Here is a 14,712-nt window from a genome sequence, read left to right on the forward strand (position 1 = left end):
TATCTCGGTACACATGACAATAAACTAAAACTGAACTTATACAATTCAAAGCTAAACTTCTGATCTTGTATTCTATCATGCACAAAGGGTATTGGCTTTCCCAACTGTTACATTACCTGCGTGTAGTCATCTTCTCATACTCATTTTGTCAACTTCAACCCCATTTACTGCAGTGATTTCCTGGATGACTTCCTGCCTCCTCTCCCACCTCCAAATACCCAACAGGTTTGTGAATTTCTGTTCATCGAAACTACACTTCTAGTTTCATGTCTAACAGTTGTATTCAGCAAATATCCCCCAATGTTTTAATTTTAAAACTTCCACCCTCACACACAAATTGCATCATCATCTAAGGCATTCCAATTGTGCAATCCATCCCAGGACTTTGCATTCTTTTGGCCTCTTGTACATTCCCAGCTTTTTGCCTCACTGTTTTCAGCTTTGAAAAAACATCCTTTTTTTTGTATTCTGTTGTAATGGCAACTTTCCGACTTTTCCAGTGACCTCTTTTCCACTTGCCATTACTACATAGGAAGTCGGCGTGATCTTACACAGACCTAATAGAACAGATCTTCCAGTCGTTATTTCCAGTCCATTGGCCGTTTATTGAAGTAGTTGTACAAATAAGGAGATCATTTTATTATTTCCTTATTCCGCGTGCAAGTTGTAGCTGGCTGCTTTGTCCCATATCTGGTGAGAACTGTATGCTCTTCCTCCCTCTGTCTGCCACTTCCTGTCCCCTATGCCCATATAAATACACCACCCTGTGCATCTAATGACTGCCCCCAAGTGTCCAAAATAATACGGCAAGATATATATGCACAAAATAATATGCCAACAGTAGCTAGCCTAAACATAAATGGCTTCCACACGGTAATTCGCCCCAATATACTCTTTTCCAGTGCATTCCTTTTCTTCTCACTTTCACATACAGAGTAATAGAAATCCAAAGATCACAGGAATGGCAAATTAAAGATCAATAAAAGGAAGTAGAAATGTGGAATCAAACTACATATCAATTGATCTAATTGAATAATGACTGCTCATTTTTGTTCCAAAGCAAATTTGATGTCAGCATTCCATCTAAATGAAAATGTACACCTAATATTCAAAAGTAGCCGTCTTTTATTATAGTGCATTTGCCATATTACAGTAATGCCATGCACAAAAACAATTGGGAACTTGAGCTGTAGTAGCTGAGCTGTTATCATTAAGCAGAATTTTATTTTTTTATATGTCTGCTATTTTATAAAGCAATGTTCCTCTTGCTGGATCAGCAGTAAAACAAAACAGAGAATACACAGAGACATTCTTTTGAGATTAAATTACTTATTGGATAGCACGAGTCCTTTTCATTTCCAAATTAGACTGTATTCCCCTTTAGTTTTGAGATTTTGAAAGTTGTCATTACCCAGTTCACTTCTCTTCCCACAGCAGTGTATCCACAAGAGGGGAAAAAAGCTGGATTGCAATCCAATATTAATTTTTGTAAATTTGAGTCTCACATGAAACAGTTACCAGGATTAAGATTCCCCAAAGTACTGGAAAATATACAGCTTCCATTGCTTTTGCACATATACATTTCAGATATCAGATGCTGGGATTTGTCATTCCTATCCCTTCACATTCTATGATGCATCTTTCTGATCCAGATTCTTGATCATCGATTTTATTTACTGTGAACTTGGCCTGAAAGAAAATATAAAGCAAAATGAAAATCTGTCACAACACCTCACATGCAACACAAGAGAATTTTATATTATAAAAGCATTATTCATTGCATTTCCTGGGACCTGAATGTAATACAGAAAGTAGCTTTAGAAACAAAAGGTCAAGAAATCACATTATTAAGTTAATTAAATTTAAACAAAGAGCTAAATTAAGAATCTCCAGTGAAGTATATAAAAATTACAACATACCATAGCCAAGTTATAATGTTAATACTAAATGGTCTATAGGCCAAATACACAAGTTAGCATAATTTTACCCTACATATAACACTATTTTATTGACAAAATTCTGTCAATTAACAATATTGGAAGGAAATAGACAGATGAGACGAGAAACTTTTAACCAGTGATCTACCCTCTACTCCATTTGCTAAAGAAGGGTCTCGAACAAAAACATCATCTGGGCATTTCCTTCCACAGAATGTTGCCTGACCCGCCAGAATTCCTCCAGCAGGCACAAGAAACTTAGCGTGGTAGAGCAGGAGATAAGATAAAGGGCCCAAAATGTTCTCTGCCCATTCCCTTCAAAGAAGTTGCCTAACTCCAGCAGCTCGACTACCTTCAGCAGTTCGTTTTTCCACTTCGGATTCCAGCATCTACGATTTCTTGTGTCTCAATTAACAACTAATAGATTGACCAGCCCTTGAAGGGTTTTTTATATATGCATATATATACACACACACACACATATATATATATATATATACATATACACACATACGTACACAGAGCACACATAGAAGCAAGGTAGACAAAATGCTGGAGTAACTCAGACTGAAGAAGGGTCTCGACCCGAAACGTCACCCATTCCTTCTCTCCTGAGATGCTGCCTGACCCGCTGAGTTACTCCAGCATTTTGTGACTACCTTCGATTTAAACCAGCATCTGCAGTTTTGTTTTCCTACACAGAAGCAATGCGGATCAGTCTTTGATCAGCCTAAATCAGATATGGTGTTAGCAAAGAATTAAGTAATACACCACATAATGCATGAGGTGTAAACAACATAAGGTGTACATTGCTATAGTTAGTTATCTTCCCATTTGTCAGGGTGCTCTACAGATTGAAAACCTGTTATTCATTTTAGAGACTCAGCATTTTATGGATTACTTTGCTATATTACACCTGCTGCCTGATAATCTGAATGCGTTTTGTGTATTGATATGCTAAATAATGCTACTTTTAAAGATTATACATGAAATTGTAAAGGTCAGAAGTTAAAGTATATTGCAAAGTGAACAATAATTGTATGACATTTCCCATCTTCCACTTTCATCAGAAAAAGTGCTCTCCTACAAAATTATACTTTTGACATCCATCGTATGTTTATCCACACATGGAAGACTCAAATCACTTCAAAATAAAGCAATACTTTGGGGAAACACTACTAAAAAGTCTGAGGAAGTGTTTCGACCAGAAACATCACCCATTCCTTCTCTCCAGCGATGCTGCCCGTCCCGCTGAGTTACTCTTGCATTTTGTGCCTACCTTCTACTAAAAAATTAAATTGAAATAAAAAAGCCATACTTCATAAAGTTTTGCCAACTATTTTGTATTTGGCCCAAGGTGATTTTGGATTAGCATTAAACAGTGTTGCATTAATTGTTCACAGTTTGAACTCCAATGGTGACCATGCTTCCCAAAAACATCGACCCTCGAATCATTTTGTTTTAAGCCATAAAATAAAAACAATTGCCAACAACTTCATAAGACGACAAATATACTGACCTTGGTTAGCATTTCTGCAAAGTGTATAGCAGTCTGAGTGTGAAGGGTCAATGGTCCAGTTCTTATTCTGGAGACACCCTTAGCGAGAGCCATGAAAATGATGACCTGATCCAAAGAAATACGCAATCAGGAAAGTTCATGGCCATGTAACACTTCCCTTTCAACATGCATGACATTTCCCAATGCCTATACTAGAGCTACACATGAAATAAATGCGATTTTAGACTAAAGTAATGCCATTGAGCAGAATCACGCTTTCACCAAAGATATTAAAATAGAGCACAGGACTAGGCCCTTCGGCCCACAAAGTCAGTGCCAAACGTGTCAAAATAAACTAGCCTCATCTGATCCATATCCCAACATTCCTTGTTTATCCATGTGCCTTTCAAAATGTTTCCACCACCACTTCGGACAGTGCATTACAGGCACCCACTATCCTCTGTGCAAAAAAAAAAAAAAGTTGCCCCACATATCTCCCCTTAAAGCTATCTCCTCTAGTATATGACATTTCCACATAGGCAAAAAGGTTCAGACCATCTATACCACCCATACCATTCATAATTTCACTTACTTATGATGGCTTACAGTGTACTATGTTTACATATTCTGTTGTGCTGCAGCAAGTAAGAATGTCCTTGTTCTATCTGGGACATATGACAATGAAACACTCTTGACAGACAGATATTCTGGCTAGACGTCTTTGACCAGTGGAGTTCCGCAGGAATCTGAGCTGGGACCTCTGCTGCTCGTGGTATATATATAAATGACGTAGATGTAAATATAGCGGGTTGGTGAGTACGTTTGCTGATAACACCAAAAATAGAGTTGCAGACAATGAGGAATGCCTCCAGAAGATATAGCAGGATACAGATCAGCTGCAGAAATGAGCAGTGAAGTGGCAGATGCAGCTGAACCCGAGCAAATGTAAGGTGTTGCACTTTGGTAGGTTGAAAGTAAGGGGAGAGTATACAGGTAATGGCAGGATCGTTAAATCTACTGCTGTGCAGAGATACCTTAAAGTTCAAGTTTAAAGCTCACAGCAGCACAGATAGAATTGGTGGTAACGAAGGCATATGGCATGCTTGCTTTTATTACTAGGGACACTGAGTACAAGAGTAAGGAAGTCATGATGCAGCTCTACAGGACTTTGGTTAGGCTGCATTTGGAGCATTGCATGCAGTTCTGCTCGCCCCCATTACAAGAAAAATGTGGAGGCTTTGGAGAGAGTGCAGAGAAGGTTAACCAGAATGCTGCCTGGATTGGAGGGTTTCAGCCTGAAGGGTCTCGACCCAGAACATCACCCATTCCTTTTCTCCTGAGATGCTGCCTGACCCACTGAGTTACTCCAGCATTTTGTGTCTACCTTCGATTTAAACCAGCATCTGTAAAAAAAAAATCCTACACATCATTGTGGTAAACTACCTTTCAAAAACCTCTATATCCTTCCTGCATCAGAGGAGATGTGGACAATGAGGACTGGTGACCAGAATTGTGTGTCATTCTCCAAATGCAGCCTAACCAAAATCCGATTGAGGATTATTTTCCATCTAGTGATGGAGGTTAATTGCAAGACAATTGCAAAGCTTCTACTTCTCCACCCACTCCTTTGAAAAACATCTCCAAATGTGATAACAAGCGGTACAATGCCCGTTTCTGCACCATGTTCTTTGCACTCCCAGTGGCTTCAGATAAACCACGAACATACTTTGAAAGCAAGGTCAACAAGAAAATCATTTTTAAACAGGTTTGTCTATGGGAATAAATATTTAAACGGGCATTTAAAGCGTTTAGTTTAAAATATAAGACAGGTAACGGCACACCTTCCAGCCAAAATGTTGTTATCAGTCCAAGATGTTAACTTAAAGTATAATTAGGACGAGATGGCCCAATTCTATTTGGCATTAAGAAATTCTATAAAGTTCAGAATGAGATTAAGACAATCGAATGTGAGAGACATTATTAGAATTCAAGCCCACCTCATATGGTGGCGGACTTGTTGATTGTGCATTAGAGTATTAACGTATAGCCAATAGCAGTTCATTGCAGGGGATGCAAGTCTGGAGCAATGAGGGAGGAAATAACTTTAGGATAATAAAGGCCCATATTTTTTTCTTTTTTAACACATTTAAGCTTTAAAAAATATTTAAATATCCTGCTTGTGCCCTCTACCTGGTCCTGCAAGTACTGGTCCACACATCCACCATGTCGAAGGTTCATCAGCAACATCTCGGCAGCTTCAATCCCAACTCGGTCTGCAGCAACTCCTGGATTTCAGAAACAGTCTAGTCTCAGTGGTTTGATGCAAACCGTTTTTCTTGACAAACTCCTGTGACTTTTACAATATAACAAACTCCATATTGTGTGTTTAATATCTATTATTATTATATTACTAAAACTCTCATCTTGTCTATTTGTAGGTTTGTGGACATATTTGTTCCCAAAATACAGCCAAAACAGTACATGATAGCGCAACAATTTTAGGCCCACCTTACTCACCATTGGCCTGTGGTTCAAATGGTTGTTACATTTTAAAAGTCATTCACTTTCTAAACTTTAAAAATCACTTTTAAAACTTTAATAAATGCCTTTTCCACTTGCCCTGCCTGTCAGCCACGCCTGCGCAGTAATACCTCCGTGTTCGGCGTCACAAAGGGAACCCAACGGGTCTGCACCTGCGCAGTTGGGGCCCGTGGATCTAATACAGATGCTCCCTGACGTACGATATTTCAACTTTGCGATGGTGCAAATGGCAGGGAGGGGATAAGGGGGGTTGAGTGGGGATGGAATGGGTGAGTGGGGGGATAAGGGGGGTTGAGGGGGAGATGGAGTTGGTGAGTGGGTGAGGGCAGGGAAGTTTTTACAGCATTATGGGCCCCCGGGCAAAGCAGTGTACAGGGGCCCCCACCGTTACACTCCCCCACCCCCCTTTCCCTACCAGCCCCCCCCCTGTCGTGCCGGCGAAAAGCACTTACCGAAAAGCACTTAGCGATGGACTTAGGGTGCTACATTGTTGCGAAAAGCACTTGCAGATCGCTGTGAGAAGCACAGAAAATGTTGCGAAAAAAGCACTTATTGAACCTACATTTTTAAAGTAGTATTTATTTATTGCAAGTCACTTAACATACACAGATCAGCATGGGGCCCCCGGGCAAGTGCCCATCAGGCCCATGCGTTAAGACGGCCCTGGGTGAGGGGAGGAGGGGGGGATAGAGTGGGTGAGGGGAGGGATAAGGGGGGTTGAAGGAGGATGGAATGGGTGAGTGGGTGAGTAGAAGGGGGGAGGGGGGAGTGGGAAGGGTGCTAGACTAATGCAGGAGAAGTTTGGAGCCAACGGGTCCACCCTTTTCTAGTTACCACTGTTATTCCCTCACCAACAGCCTTTCATGATTTCCACAGGTCACTTAGTATGCCATCAGATCTTGTCTGATGAAACTCTAATGAAGAGCCTCAGGATATATGACCATATTTAAAACATATAAAGTTGTTATAGATTAATACTAGATCAGTACATTAATTTAGCATTTATTCCTTGCTAATTTTATACAACAATGCAAACAGTTTTACCTCTTTTGCCAAGGGCAGATCCTGCAAGTATACACCCAGTAGACGTTTCAGCCACAATACTATGTAAAGAAATATCAATTAGATCAAGAAATGAGAACTATTTTTGAAAACAATTTCTAAAAGTTATGTGTACTTTTGTTATGTGTATTGTAAAAATTCATCAAAATCAGCTCCCAACCTTGTAGAATGCATAACTAAGGACTTTACCAGAGTTCCTAAATTTCTAAAATCACATTTCAAAACCTATTCCTCCAAATATGTTAACTCAGAAGAACCAGGAATAGAGAAAATATATATATATATATCTGCAGAAATCTAAAACAAAAAGAAAACACTCAGCACGTCAGGCCACATTTGTGGGAAGAGAAACAGAGTCACTGTTTCAGGTTGAAGGCACTTTGTCAGAACGTCAATTAATTTGCCGTCTGAGGATTCCAATTTTGCTGCAAGTGATGTGGCTGGTGTGTGAAAGGCATAAATGGTAGCCAAGGGCAGTCTGACGAAGGATCTCGACCCGAAACATCACCCATTCCTTCTCTCCAGAGATGCTGCATGACCCGTTCAATACGATCATGGCTCATCTTTCAAAATCAGTACCCCGTTCCGGCTTTTTCCCCCATATCCCTTGATTCCCTTAGCCCTAAGAGCTAAATCTAACTCTCTCTTGACACCATCATAACAGGCATCAGGTACTGCAACAGAAGTGTTGCAATTATAAACTGAACAAGATTGCAAGTACACAGGCAGTGTTCAGGAATTTTCTGGGGTGGTTCAGTTTTTGCTTCTGAATTTACTAGTGCTTGGTAAAATAATGCTTATAGTGAGGAGGTCACATAGAAAATCAAGACAATTGTTTCATATCATCAGTGGTGCAAAATTGTAAATAGCGGGACATCAATAACTACACCAATTCCAATTTTGTCATTTTAACTGAAGTGGAAAAGTAAAAGACAAAATGCTGGAATAACTCAGTTTGTCAAGCAGCATCTTTTAGAAGAAATGGACAGGTGACTTTTGGGTCAGGACCCTTCTTCAAACTGATTGTGTCGGGAGGGGGATGCTGGAAAGTGGTTAAACAGCAGGAGTTGGAGAGGGGGAGGAGAGAGAATTACTTCAGTACTGTTTTGAACAGTAAAAAACAGCTTCTGATATATGATCAGATGTCCTTCTATAATTAAGATAGCAGAACATCACTCAACCGTGCCTCCACAACTAAAAAATCAAAAGACCAAAAATCACAAGTTGGTAGTAATGTTTGATAGCACTACATTATTGCCAGCCATGCTCTGAGCTGGAGGCACTTTAAGTAAATCGTGTATAAAGAGTTCACAGTAAATACCGCTGCACTTGATCAGCATTAAAAGAATAACTTAGCTGCAGTTTACTCAAGCACAATAAAAAGAACACATAAATCAGTATTAATGCCTTTGCATGTGTTCAGGTTTTGAATTCATTTAACATGACACAATGGAGTGGGGGGAAAATACCAATACCAATACCCGAAAACTCCTGGATCTTAAAGTACATCCAAATACAACAGAAGAGTTCTGCTTCTTACATAATTCCATTTCCATTTCCAAAAGCCTTATCCTTGGGCTCCTGCAGAGGTTGGATATTTACATATATGTCACGCATTTCTTTCCTGATGCACCGAATGGCTGCAGATGCCATCTCATTTGCAAGCTAAGAAAAAAGGAAAAAAAGCTCATGAATCTCAGCATATTCACTTATTGTAATACTATTGGTTTAATTATAGTAAATTATTATTCAACATTCAAAAAGTAATTTTTTCAGCTCAAATGTAACATAGATCAAATGTGCAATCTTCTGCAGAAAATTGTGTTGCACCAAATAAAAGAAAGTCATTTGAGATGTCAAACTATCAGTGTCAAAATCATTTGCTCTGGAGTACTGAATTTAGTGTGTAGGAAGGAACAGCAGATGCTAGTTTACATTGAATATAGACACAAAATGCTAGAGTAACTCAGCAGGACAGGCAGCATCTCTGGTGAGAAGGAATGGGTGACGTTTCGGCTCGAGACCCTTCTTCAGGTCTCGACTCGAAACGTCACCCATTCCTTCTATTCAGAGATGCTGCCAGTCCCGCTGAGTTACTCCAGCATTTTGTACGGAATTTAGCATTTGACAGCCAGCGGTTTGAAGTTTGAAATTCCAGCTGAGCAAATTGTAAAATAGAATTCTGTTGATCTTGTGTGCCAAAACAGGAAAGTGACCAAAGAGGTGATGGTCTGGAGTACATGACCAGAGTATTCATTCTGCAAAGTGCCGGAAAGGTATTTACTAATCCCAACATATTTTCTCAATATTCCCTTTCAAAGCTCCCATGAGAAATCCCAATGTAATTTGGAGCCACAAACATTCTGCCGGAGGAACTCAGAGATGGGATAGCATCTGTGGAGGGAAGTGAAAGTCAACCCTTCATCTCGACCCAATATAATTTGTTTTTATTCTTCAGTACAATTTATTGATTGGAAGCATTTCTATACCGATACCCAATCATCATAACCTATACCCAATAAGGTGGCATACTGCACTTGACCACGGGTTCAACACCCCAGCTTTAATTTCTGCATATATCTTGTCAGTATTGAATATAATACTTCAGGCAAGGCAAACAAAATGATCCTTTTGAAGCAAAAAATAAGTCTGCACAAATGAAAATAAAAATGCTAATTGTGTAACATTCAAGTATGTCTATAACATTTACCACATACTTTAAGTGGTAGAACTCCAGCAACAAAGGCTCTCCCATGGATCTTCGTAATGGTTCCTCTTTCAGTCATGTCTATTGGAGTAATCCATTTTATTGGAGAAAGTTTTACTTTCACCTCACCTCCACCCTTTGGATAGTAACCTCTGCAAAACAAAAACTTCAGTGGCTCAAATATACCAGTCTTCACCCTCAGCATTTTCAAAAAGAATTAATTAATTGACATTATTAATCTGAAGTGCCCGATGAAACAGAATGGCAGAGTCAACAATTCCCCAGGAGTGCCTGGTCCAGATCTTTCAAAAGCTTTTCACTGAACCACAGTACACGTGACAATAAATTAAATAAAACTACTCTGCTATAAGATGCAGATGTTTGGATTAGTAATACAATTGGACACGCTAGAGGCAGGAAACATGTTCCCGATGTTAGGGGAGTCCAGAACCAGGAGCCACAGTTTAACAATAAGGGGTAGGCCATTTAGAACAGAGATGAGGAAGAACTTCTTCACCCAGAGAGTTGTGAATCTGTGGATTTTCCTGCCTCAGAAGGCAGTGGAGACCAATTCTCTGGATGCTTTCAAGAGAGAGTTAGATAGAGTTCTTAAAGATAGCGGAGTCAAGGGATATGGGGAGAAGGCAGGAACGGGGTACTGATTGTGGATGATCAGCCACGATCACAGTGAATGGCAGTGCTGGCGTGAAGAGCCGAATGGCCTACTCCTGCACCTATTGTCTATTGTTATGGCCTCTTACTGAAGAATACCAAGTTCCCCCAGCCAACACCTATTCTGTTTATGAACAATAACCAATTATTAAAAAGTTTATCCAGCAGATTGTTTGGTTCCAACATCTACTTCTCTCAGTGGTCATTTAAGTGTCATCACTTCCACAAAACCCCAAGCCACTTCCAAAAGGAGTTGGACAAATTCCTCAATAATCCTTTCAGTATGCTCTATTCCCATTTCCCAATTCTATATTTAACAATTAAAAAGCAATGCTGCTGGAAATTCAAAATAAAACAAATTCTAAATATAAAACTAACGCCAATTAAAAACTGCAGGAAAAAAAAGCATTTCAGATTACTGATTGGAATCACTGACTGATAACAATCAGTGTTGTTCTGACTGACAAAATAACTGAGAACAGCTAGAAATCAAACAAGTTACAGAGAAAGGAGTGGAGAGAACGAGGAATATTTATAGTAAATGTGAACGTTTATGACATCGATCTAATAATTCTGATACCTGGTATCACATTCAGCAACCATCTTACATGGTGTCATTTCTGGCCCAATGTATTGATGTTAAATGCTCTTTATGAAAAGTAATTGTCAATATTACCTTGTGCTTTAATACACAACATTCTTATGAAGCTAAAAATATTCATAGACAAACACCATTTCAATGCTAAATAAGTTTTACTTTGTGTGTGAAGACAAAAATTATCAGTATTAATTTGAATTGTTATACGAGTAAAAGAGTGGCACAGTGGTGCAAATGATAGACCTGCTGCCTCACAACACCAGAGACCTGGATTTGATCCTGACTTGGGTGCAGTCTGTGTGGAGTTTGCACGTTCTTTCTGTGACTGTGGGTTTTCTCCAGATGCTCCGGGTTCCTCCAACATCCCAAAGACATGTGGGCTTGTAGGTTAATTGACCTGTAAAATTACTCCCAGGGTACAGAAAGCAGCTGAGAACGCAGGACCACTTAGAATGAATGTGAATGGGTGATCGATGATGGGCGTGGACTTGGTGAGCTGAAGGGCCTATTTCCATGCTGCAAATCCAAACTAAACTAAACGAATTACTCAATTTTTGAACTCCTTTGCTTAAAACCCACCTCATTTTTAAATCACAGTCAAAATGAAATCCAAACTTTTCAAAGATTGGTTTACATACCTGCAAAACAGAAAATTTGATTATTAAATTTTGCATCCTATTTTTAAGATTTTTTTTAACAGTTTTAGTATAATTGCCATTATTCCAAACCCGATTGAACAAAAAGAGCCTAACAGTGCTGCAAGTTAAAATTTAAGTGTTTGCAGTCAGAATTTTTTATTTTATTCTCATTCTAGATCTTGATTCCATTTCAATGGCAGAGCAAGTGGGTGGCATCCTTCCCACAACATCAATGGAACTGAACATTTATCCCACTTGCACTCCTCTTTATCATAGAGACCAAAGGGGAAAAAAGCTAGGTTCATGATAAGAAATATCATTCATGTATCCTAACTTGAAAATGTTTCCGTGGAAATGTCATTTGTTTTAGAATTGTCATTTGGTTTTTGAAGAGGAGGGGGTCCATATTTGATGACAGAATTATCAATAGTATTGGCTAATATGGAGCATCTCATTCGTGCCACTTTCTTTTGTAGGAAAGAATTGCAGATGGGTTAAAATCAAAGATCGACAAAATGTTGGGAGTAACTCAGCAGGACAGGCAGCATGTCTGGAGAGAAGGAATGGTTGACCCATTCCTTCTCTCCAGAGACACCGCCTGTCCCGCTGAGTTACTCCAACATTGTGTCTATCTTCCACTTTCTTCATTATCATTCCCAACATGTAGCATAGATTAAAAAAACTACCAAGATACTCATTCTGCTTTCTACCCTTCAGCCAATACATCTTCCACCATATTCATTAATACTGTAAAATATATATCTACATAAATTTGCGACTTGCACGCTTGGTTTCTAATCCTTCGTCCCTCCTTATCTCTGCAAGTTCCTCCAGTCCACAACCAAAGAACATTACGATTGCCCCATCAATGGCAGTCATTCTCAATTGCCAATACGCCATAGCCTGAATTCCCTCACTAATCCTTTATCATCACTGCTTCGCACTTGAAGATACTCATTATTGTCCAATCCACTTCCCAAACATTTTAAATACTCCTGTACAGGTTTTGGGATGTTCCATTTATAGAAAAAGGATGTCATATAAATGTTATTGGTAGTATCCATTAAACACACATGCACAAAGTAGAAAGAAGGATTATAATATAACACAAAACATAATTTCTGAAGAATATTCAATGCTTTCACCGTGTCCAGTCGATTTCAAATCAGCCATTGTTATTTAAAGGGAGAGTTTAAGAAAAACAAACTCTTAATACATTGGCTATTCAGTCAAATGTCTGACCCATTGAATAGCAAACATTTTGAATTGTGAACATAGAGCATTTAGAGTAGGAGGGTCCCTTTTTGAAAATGACAATACATGTGTGTAAAATAAGGCTCTAATCTTAATCACACTGACAGGAAATAGATGCCAAATAAAATCAAAGATATTGCAGATGGAAATCAGATAATTGTAGAAAATGTCAGGCTGAAGGCCACTTTGAAATGTCCCTTTAAATTGGTCTTTTTTAATGTTTACTTTGTGCTCAGTGAAAAGTTTCACAGAAACTAAAAATAAAAGCAGCTAACGTAAAACATACTTGTAAATGTGCACATGCACAAATGAATTGAAAATCTTAAAAGGTTGGAAATATTCACATTAATAAAATTTCTAGTACATCAAGATAAAATACTATCTTTAGAAAAGTGCACACAATTTTCCTAACAAATCCTTGAACACCATACTGGCTCTTACTTGTAAAGTATAATCAATCTGTGGAGCCATCTCAGCATTAGTGCCTCCTCGTAAAGTCAGTTGCGATGGAGAAGCAGCAAAGAGAACACACGGAATGGAGACCTGCATTAATAGACAGACGCTCCTAGTAAACAAAACACAGTTGACCTTAGAGTCATAGAGAATAAGAGTCATACAGCACAGAAACAAGCCTTTTAGGCCAACTTGTCCATGCTGACGAAGATGTCTATTCAAGCTGGTCCCATTTTACGTACATTTGGCCCATATCATTCAAAATGGAGAATGGGAGGAGTTTCTTTAGTCAGAGGGTGATGAGGCTGTGGAATTCATTGCCACAGACAGCTGTGGAGGCCATCAATGGATGTTTTTAAGGGGGAGATTGACAGATTTTTGATTAGTAAGGGTGTCAGGGGTAATGGGGCAAAGGCAGAAGGAGGTTGAGAGAGAAAGATAGAATAGCCATGATAGATGGATGGCAGATAGATAGATGGCAGAGTAGACTTGATGGGCCGAATGGCCCAATTCTGCTCCTAGATCTTATGAATGCCTCTAGTGCCTTAGAAAGTTGAGGAGATTCAGTATGTCGACGAATACTCTACTGAAATTCTACAAGCATATGGTAGTAAGTATTATGATTGGTTGCATCATGGCTTGGTTTCGCAACTTAACTGCCAAAGAACGAAGGAGACTAGAGCAGGGTAGACAATGTCTGCTCCATTACAAATGGTGACCTCCCACCATTAAAAGGATCTAATAGGAGGCACTTCCTCAAAATAGCAGCCAATATCAAATACCCAAACCACCCAGACCAGTCTCATCTCGCTCCTAACATCAGAACGAAGGTACAAGAGCCCGAAACCGAGACAATCAGGTTCAACAACTTCTTCCAGCAACCATCAGCCTCTTGAACACTACACAACACTAACCTCAGCAACTATAATCTACCATAGACTCTGGTCTTTGGTTGCATTTTTTTTTGGTTTTTGTGCAATTATGATTACCTAGTATTATGGTTATTAATTTATTGCATCAATTATTATATATTTATGTGCATTATTGCATTTATGGGTCTGTTAAGTTGCTGCAAGTAAGAGTTTCATTGTTTTGTTGCCAGTGCACACGACAATTAAACACTTGACGCATTTACTAGCCTTCACAAAATACAGTTAATGACAAACTCTGTATCAATCTAAAATTGCATTCACCCATTCATGACTACTTACCAAGATACACCGGTTGCTAATCTCCCAGTGCACCACGTATAACGCATGCAGAAATACAAATGGTGTGAACATGTCTGGTCCATAACAACCAATTGATAAAGGATAGAGACACAAAATGCTGGAGTAACATAAGGGGTTGTT

The 14,712-nt window shown here is 39.1% G+C and overlaps 1 protein-coding gene across 1 annotated transcript in view; it reads right to left on the reverse strand.

Moving 5' to 3' along the window:
* Nucleotides 1-1,089: 1,089 nt before the first annotated feature.
* The window catches only part of rtca (RNA 3'-terminal phosphate cyclase), a 31,144-nt gene continuing 17,521 nt past the window's right edge, over nt 1,090-14,712 (reverse strand). The window contains exons 4-11 of the mRNA XM_078407704.1: nt 13,349-13,472; nt 11,595-11,653; nt 9,756-9,897; nt 8,579-8,703; nt 7,021-7,079; nt 5,626-5,720; nt 3,457-3,561; nt 1,090-1,689 (exon numbers count right to left, since the gene is read on the reverse strand). Of these exons, the coding sequence (XP_078263830.1) occupies nt 1,591-1,689; nt 3,457-3,561; nt 5,626-5,720; nt 7,021-7,079; nt 8,579-8,703; nt 9,756-9,897; nt 11,595-11,653; nt 13,349-13,472 (808 nt within the window). The 3' untranslated portion in view covers nt 1,090-1,590. The remainder of the gene's footprint in view (nt 1,690-3,456; nt 3,562-5,625; nt 5,721-7,020; nt 7,080-8,578; nt 8,704-9,755; nt 9,898-11,594; nt 11,654-13,348; nt 13,473-14,712) is intronic.

Source organism: Rhinoraja longicauda, chromosome 11 (assembly GCF_053455715.1).
Source record: "Rhinoraja longicauda isolate Sanriku21f chromosome 11, sRhiLon1.1, whole genome shotgun sequence".
NCBI lineage: Eukaryota > Metazoa > Chordata > Chondrichthyes > Rajiformes > Arhynchobatidae > Rhinoraja > Rhinoraja longicauda.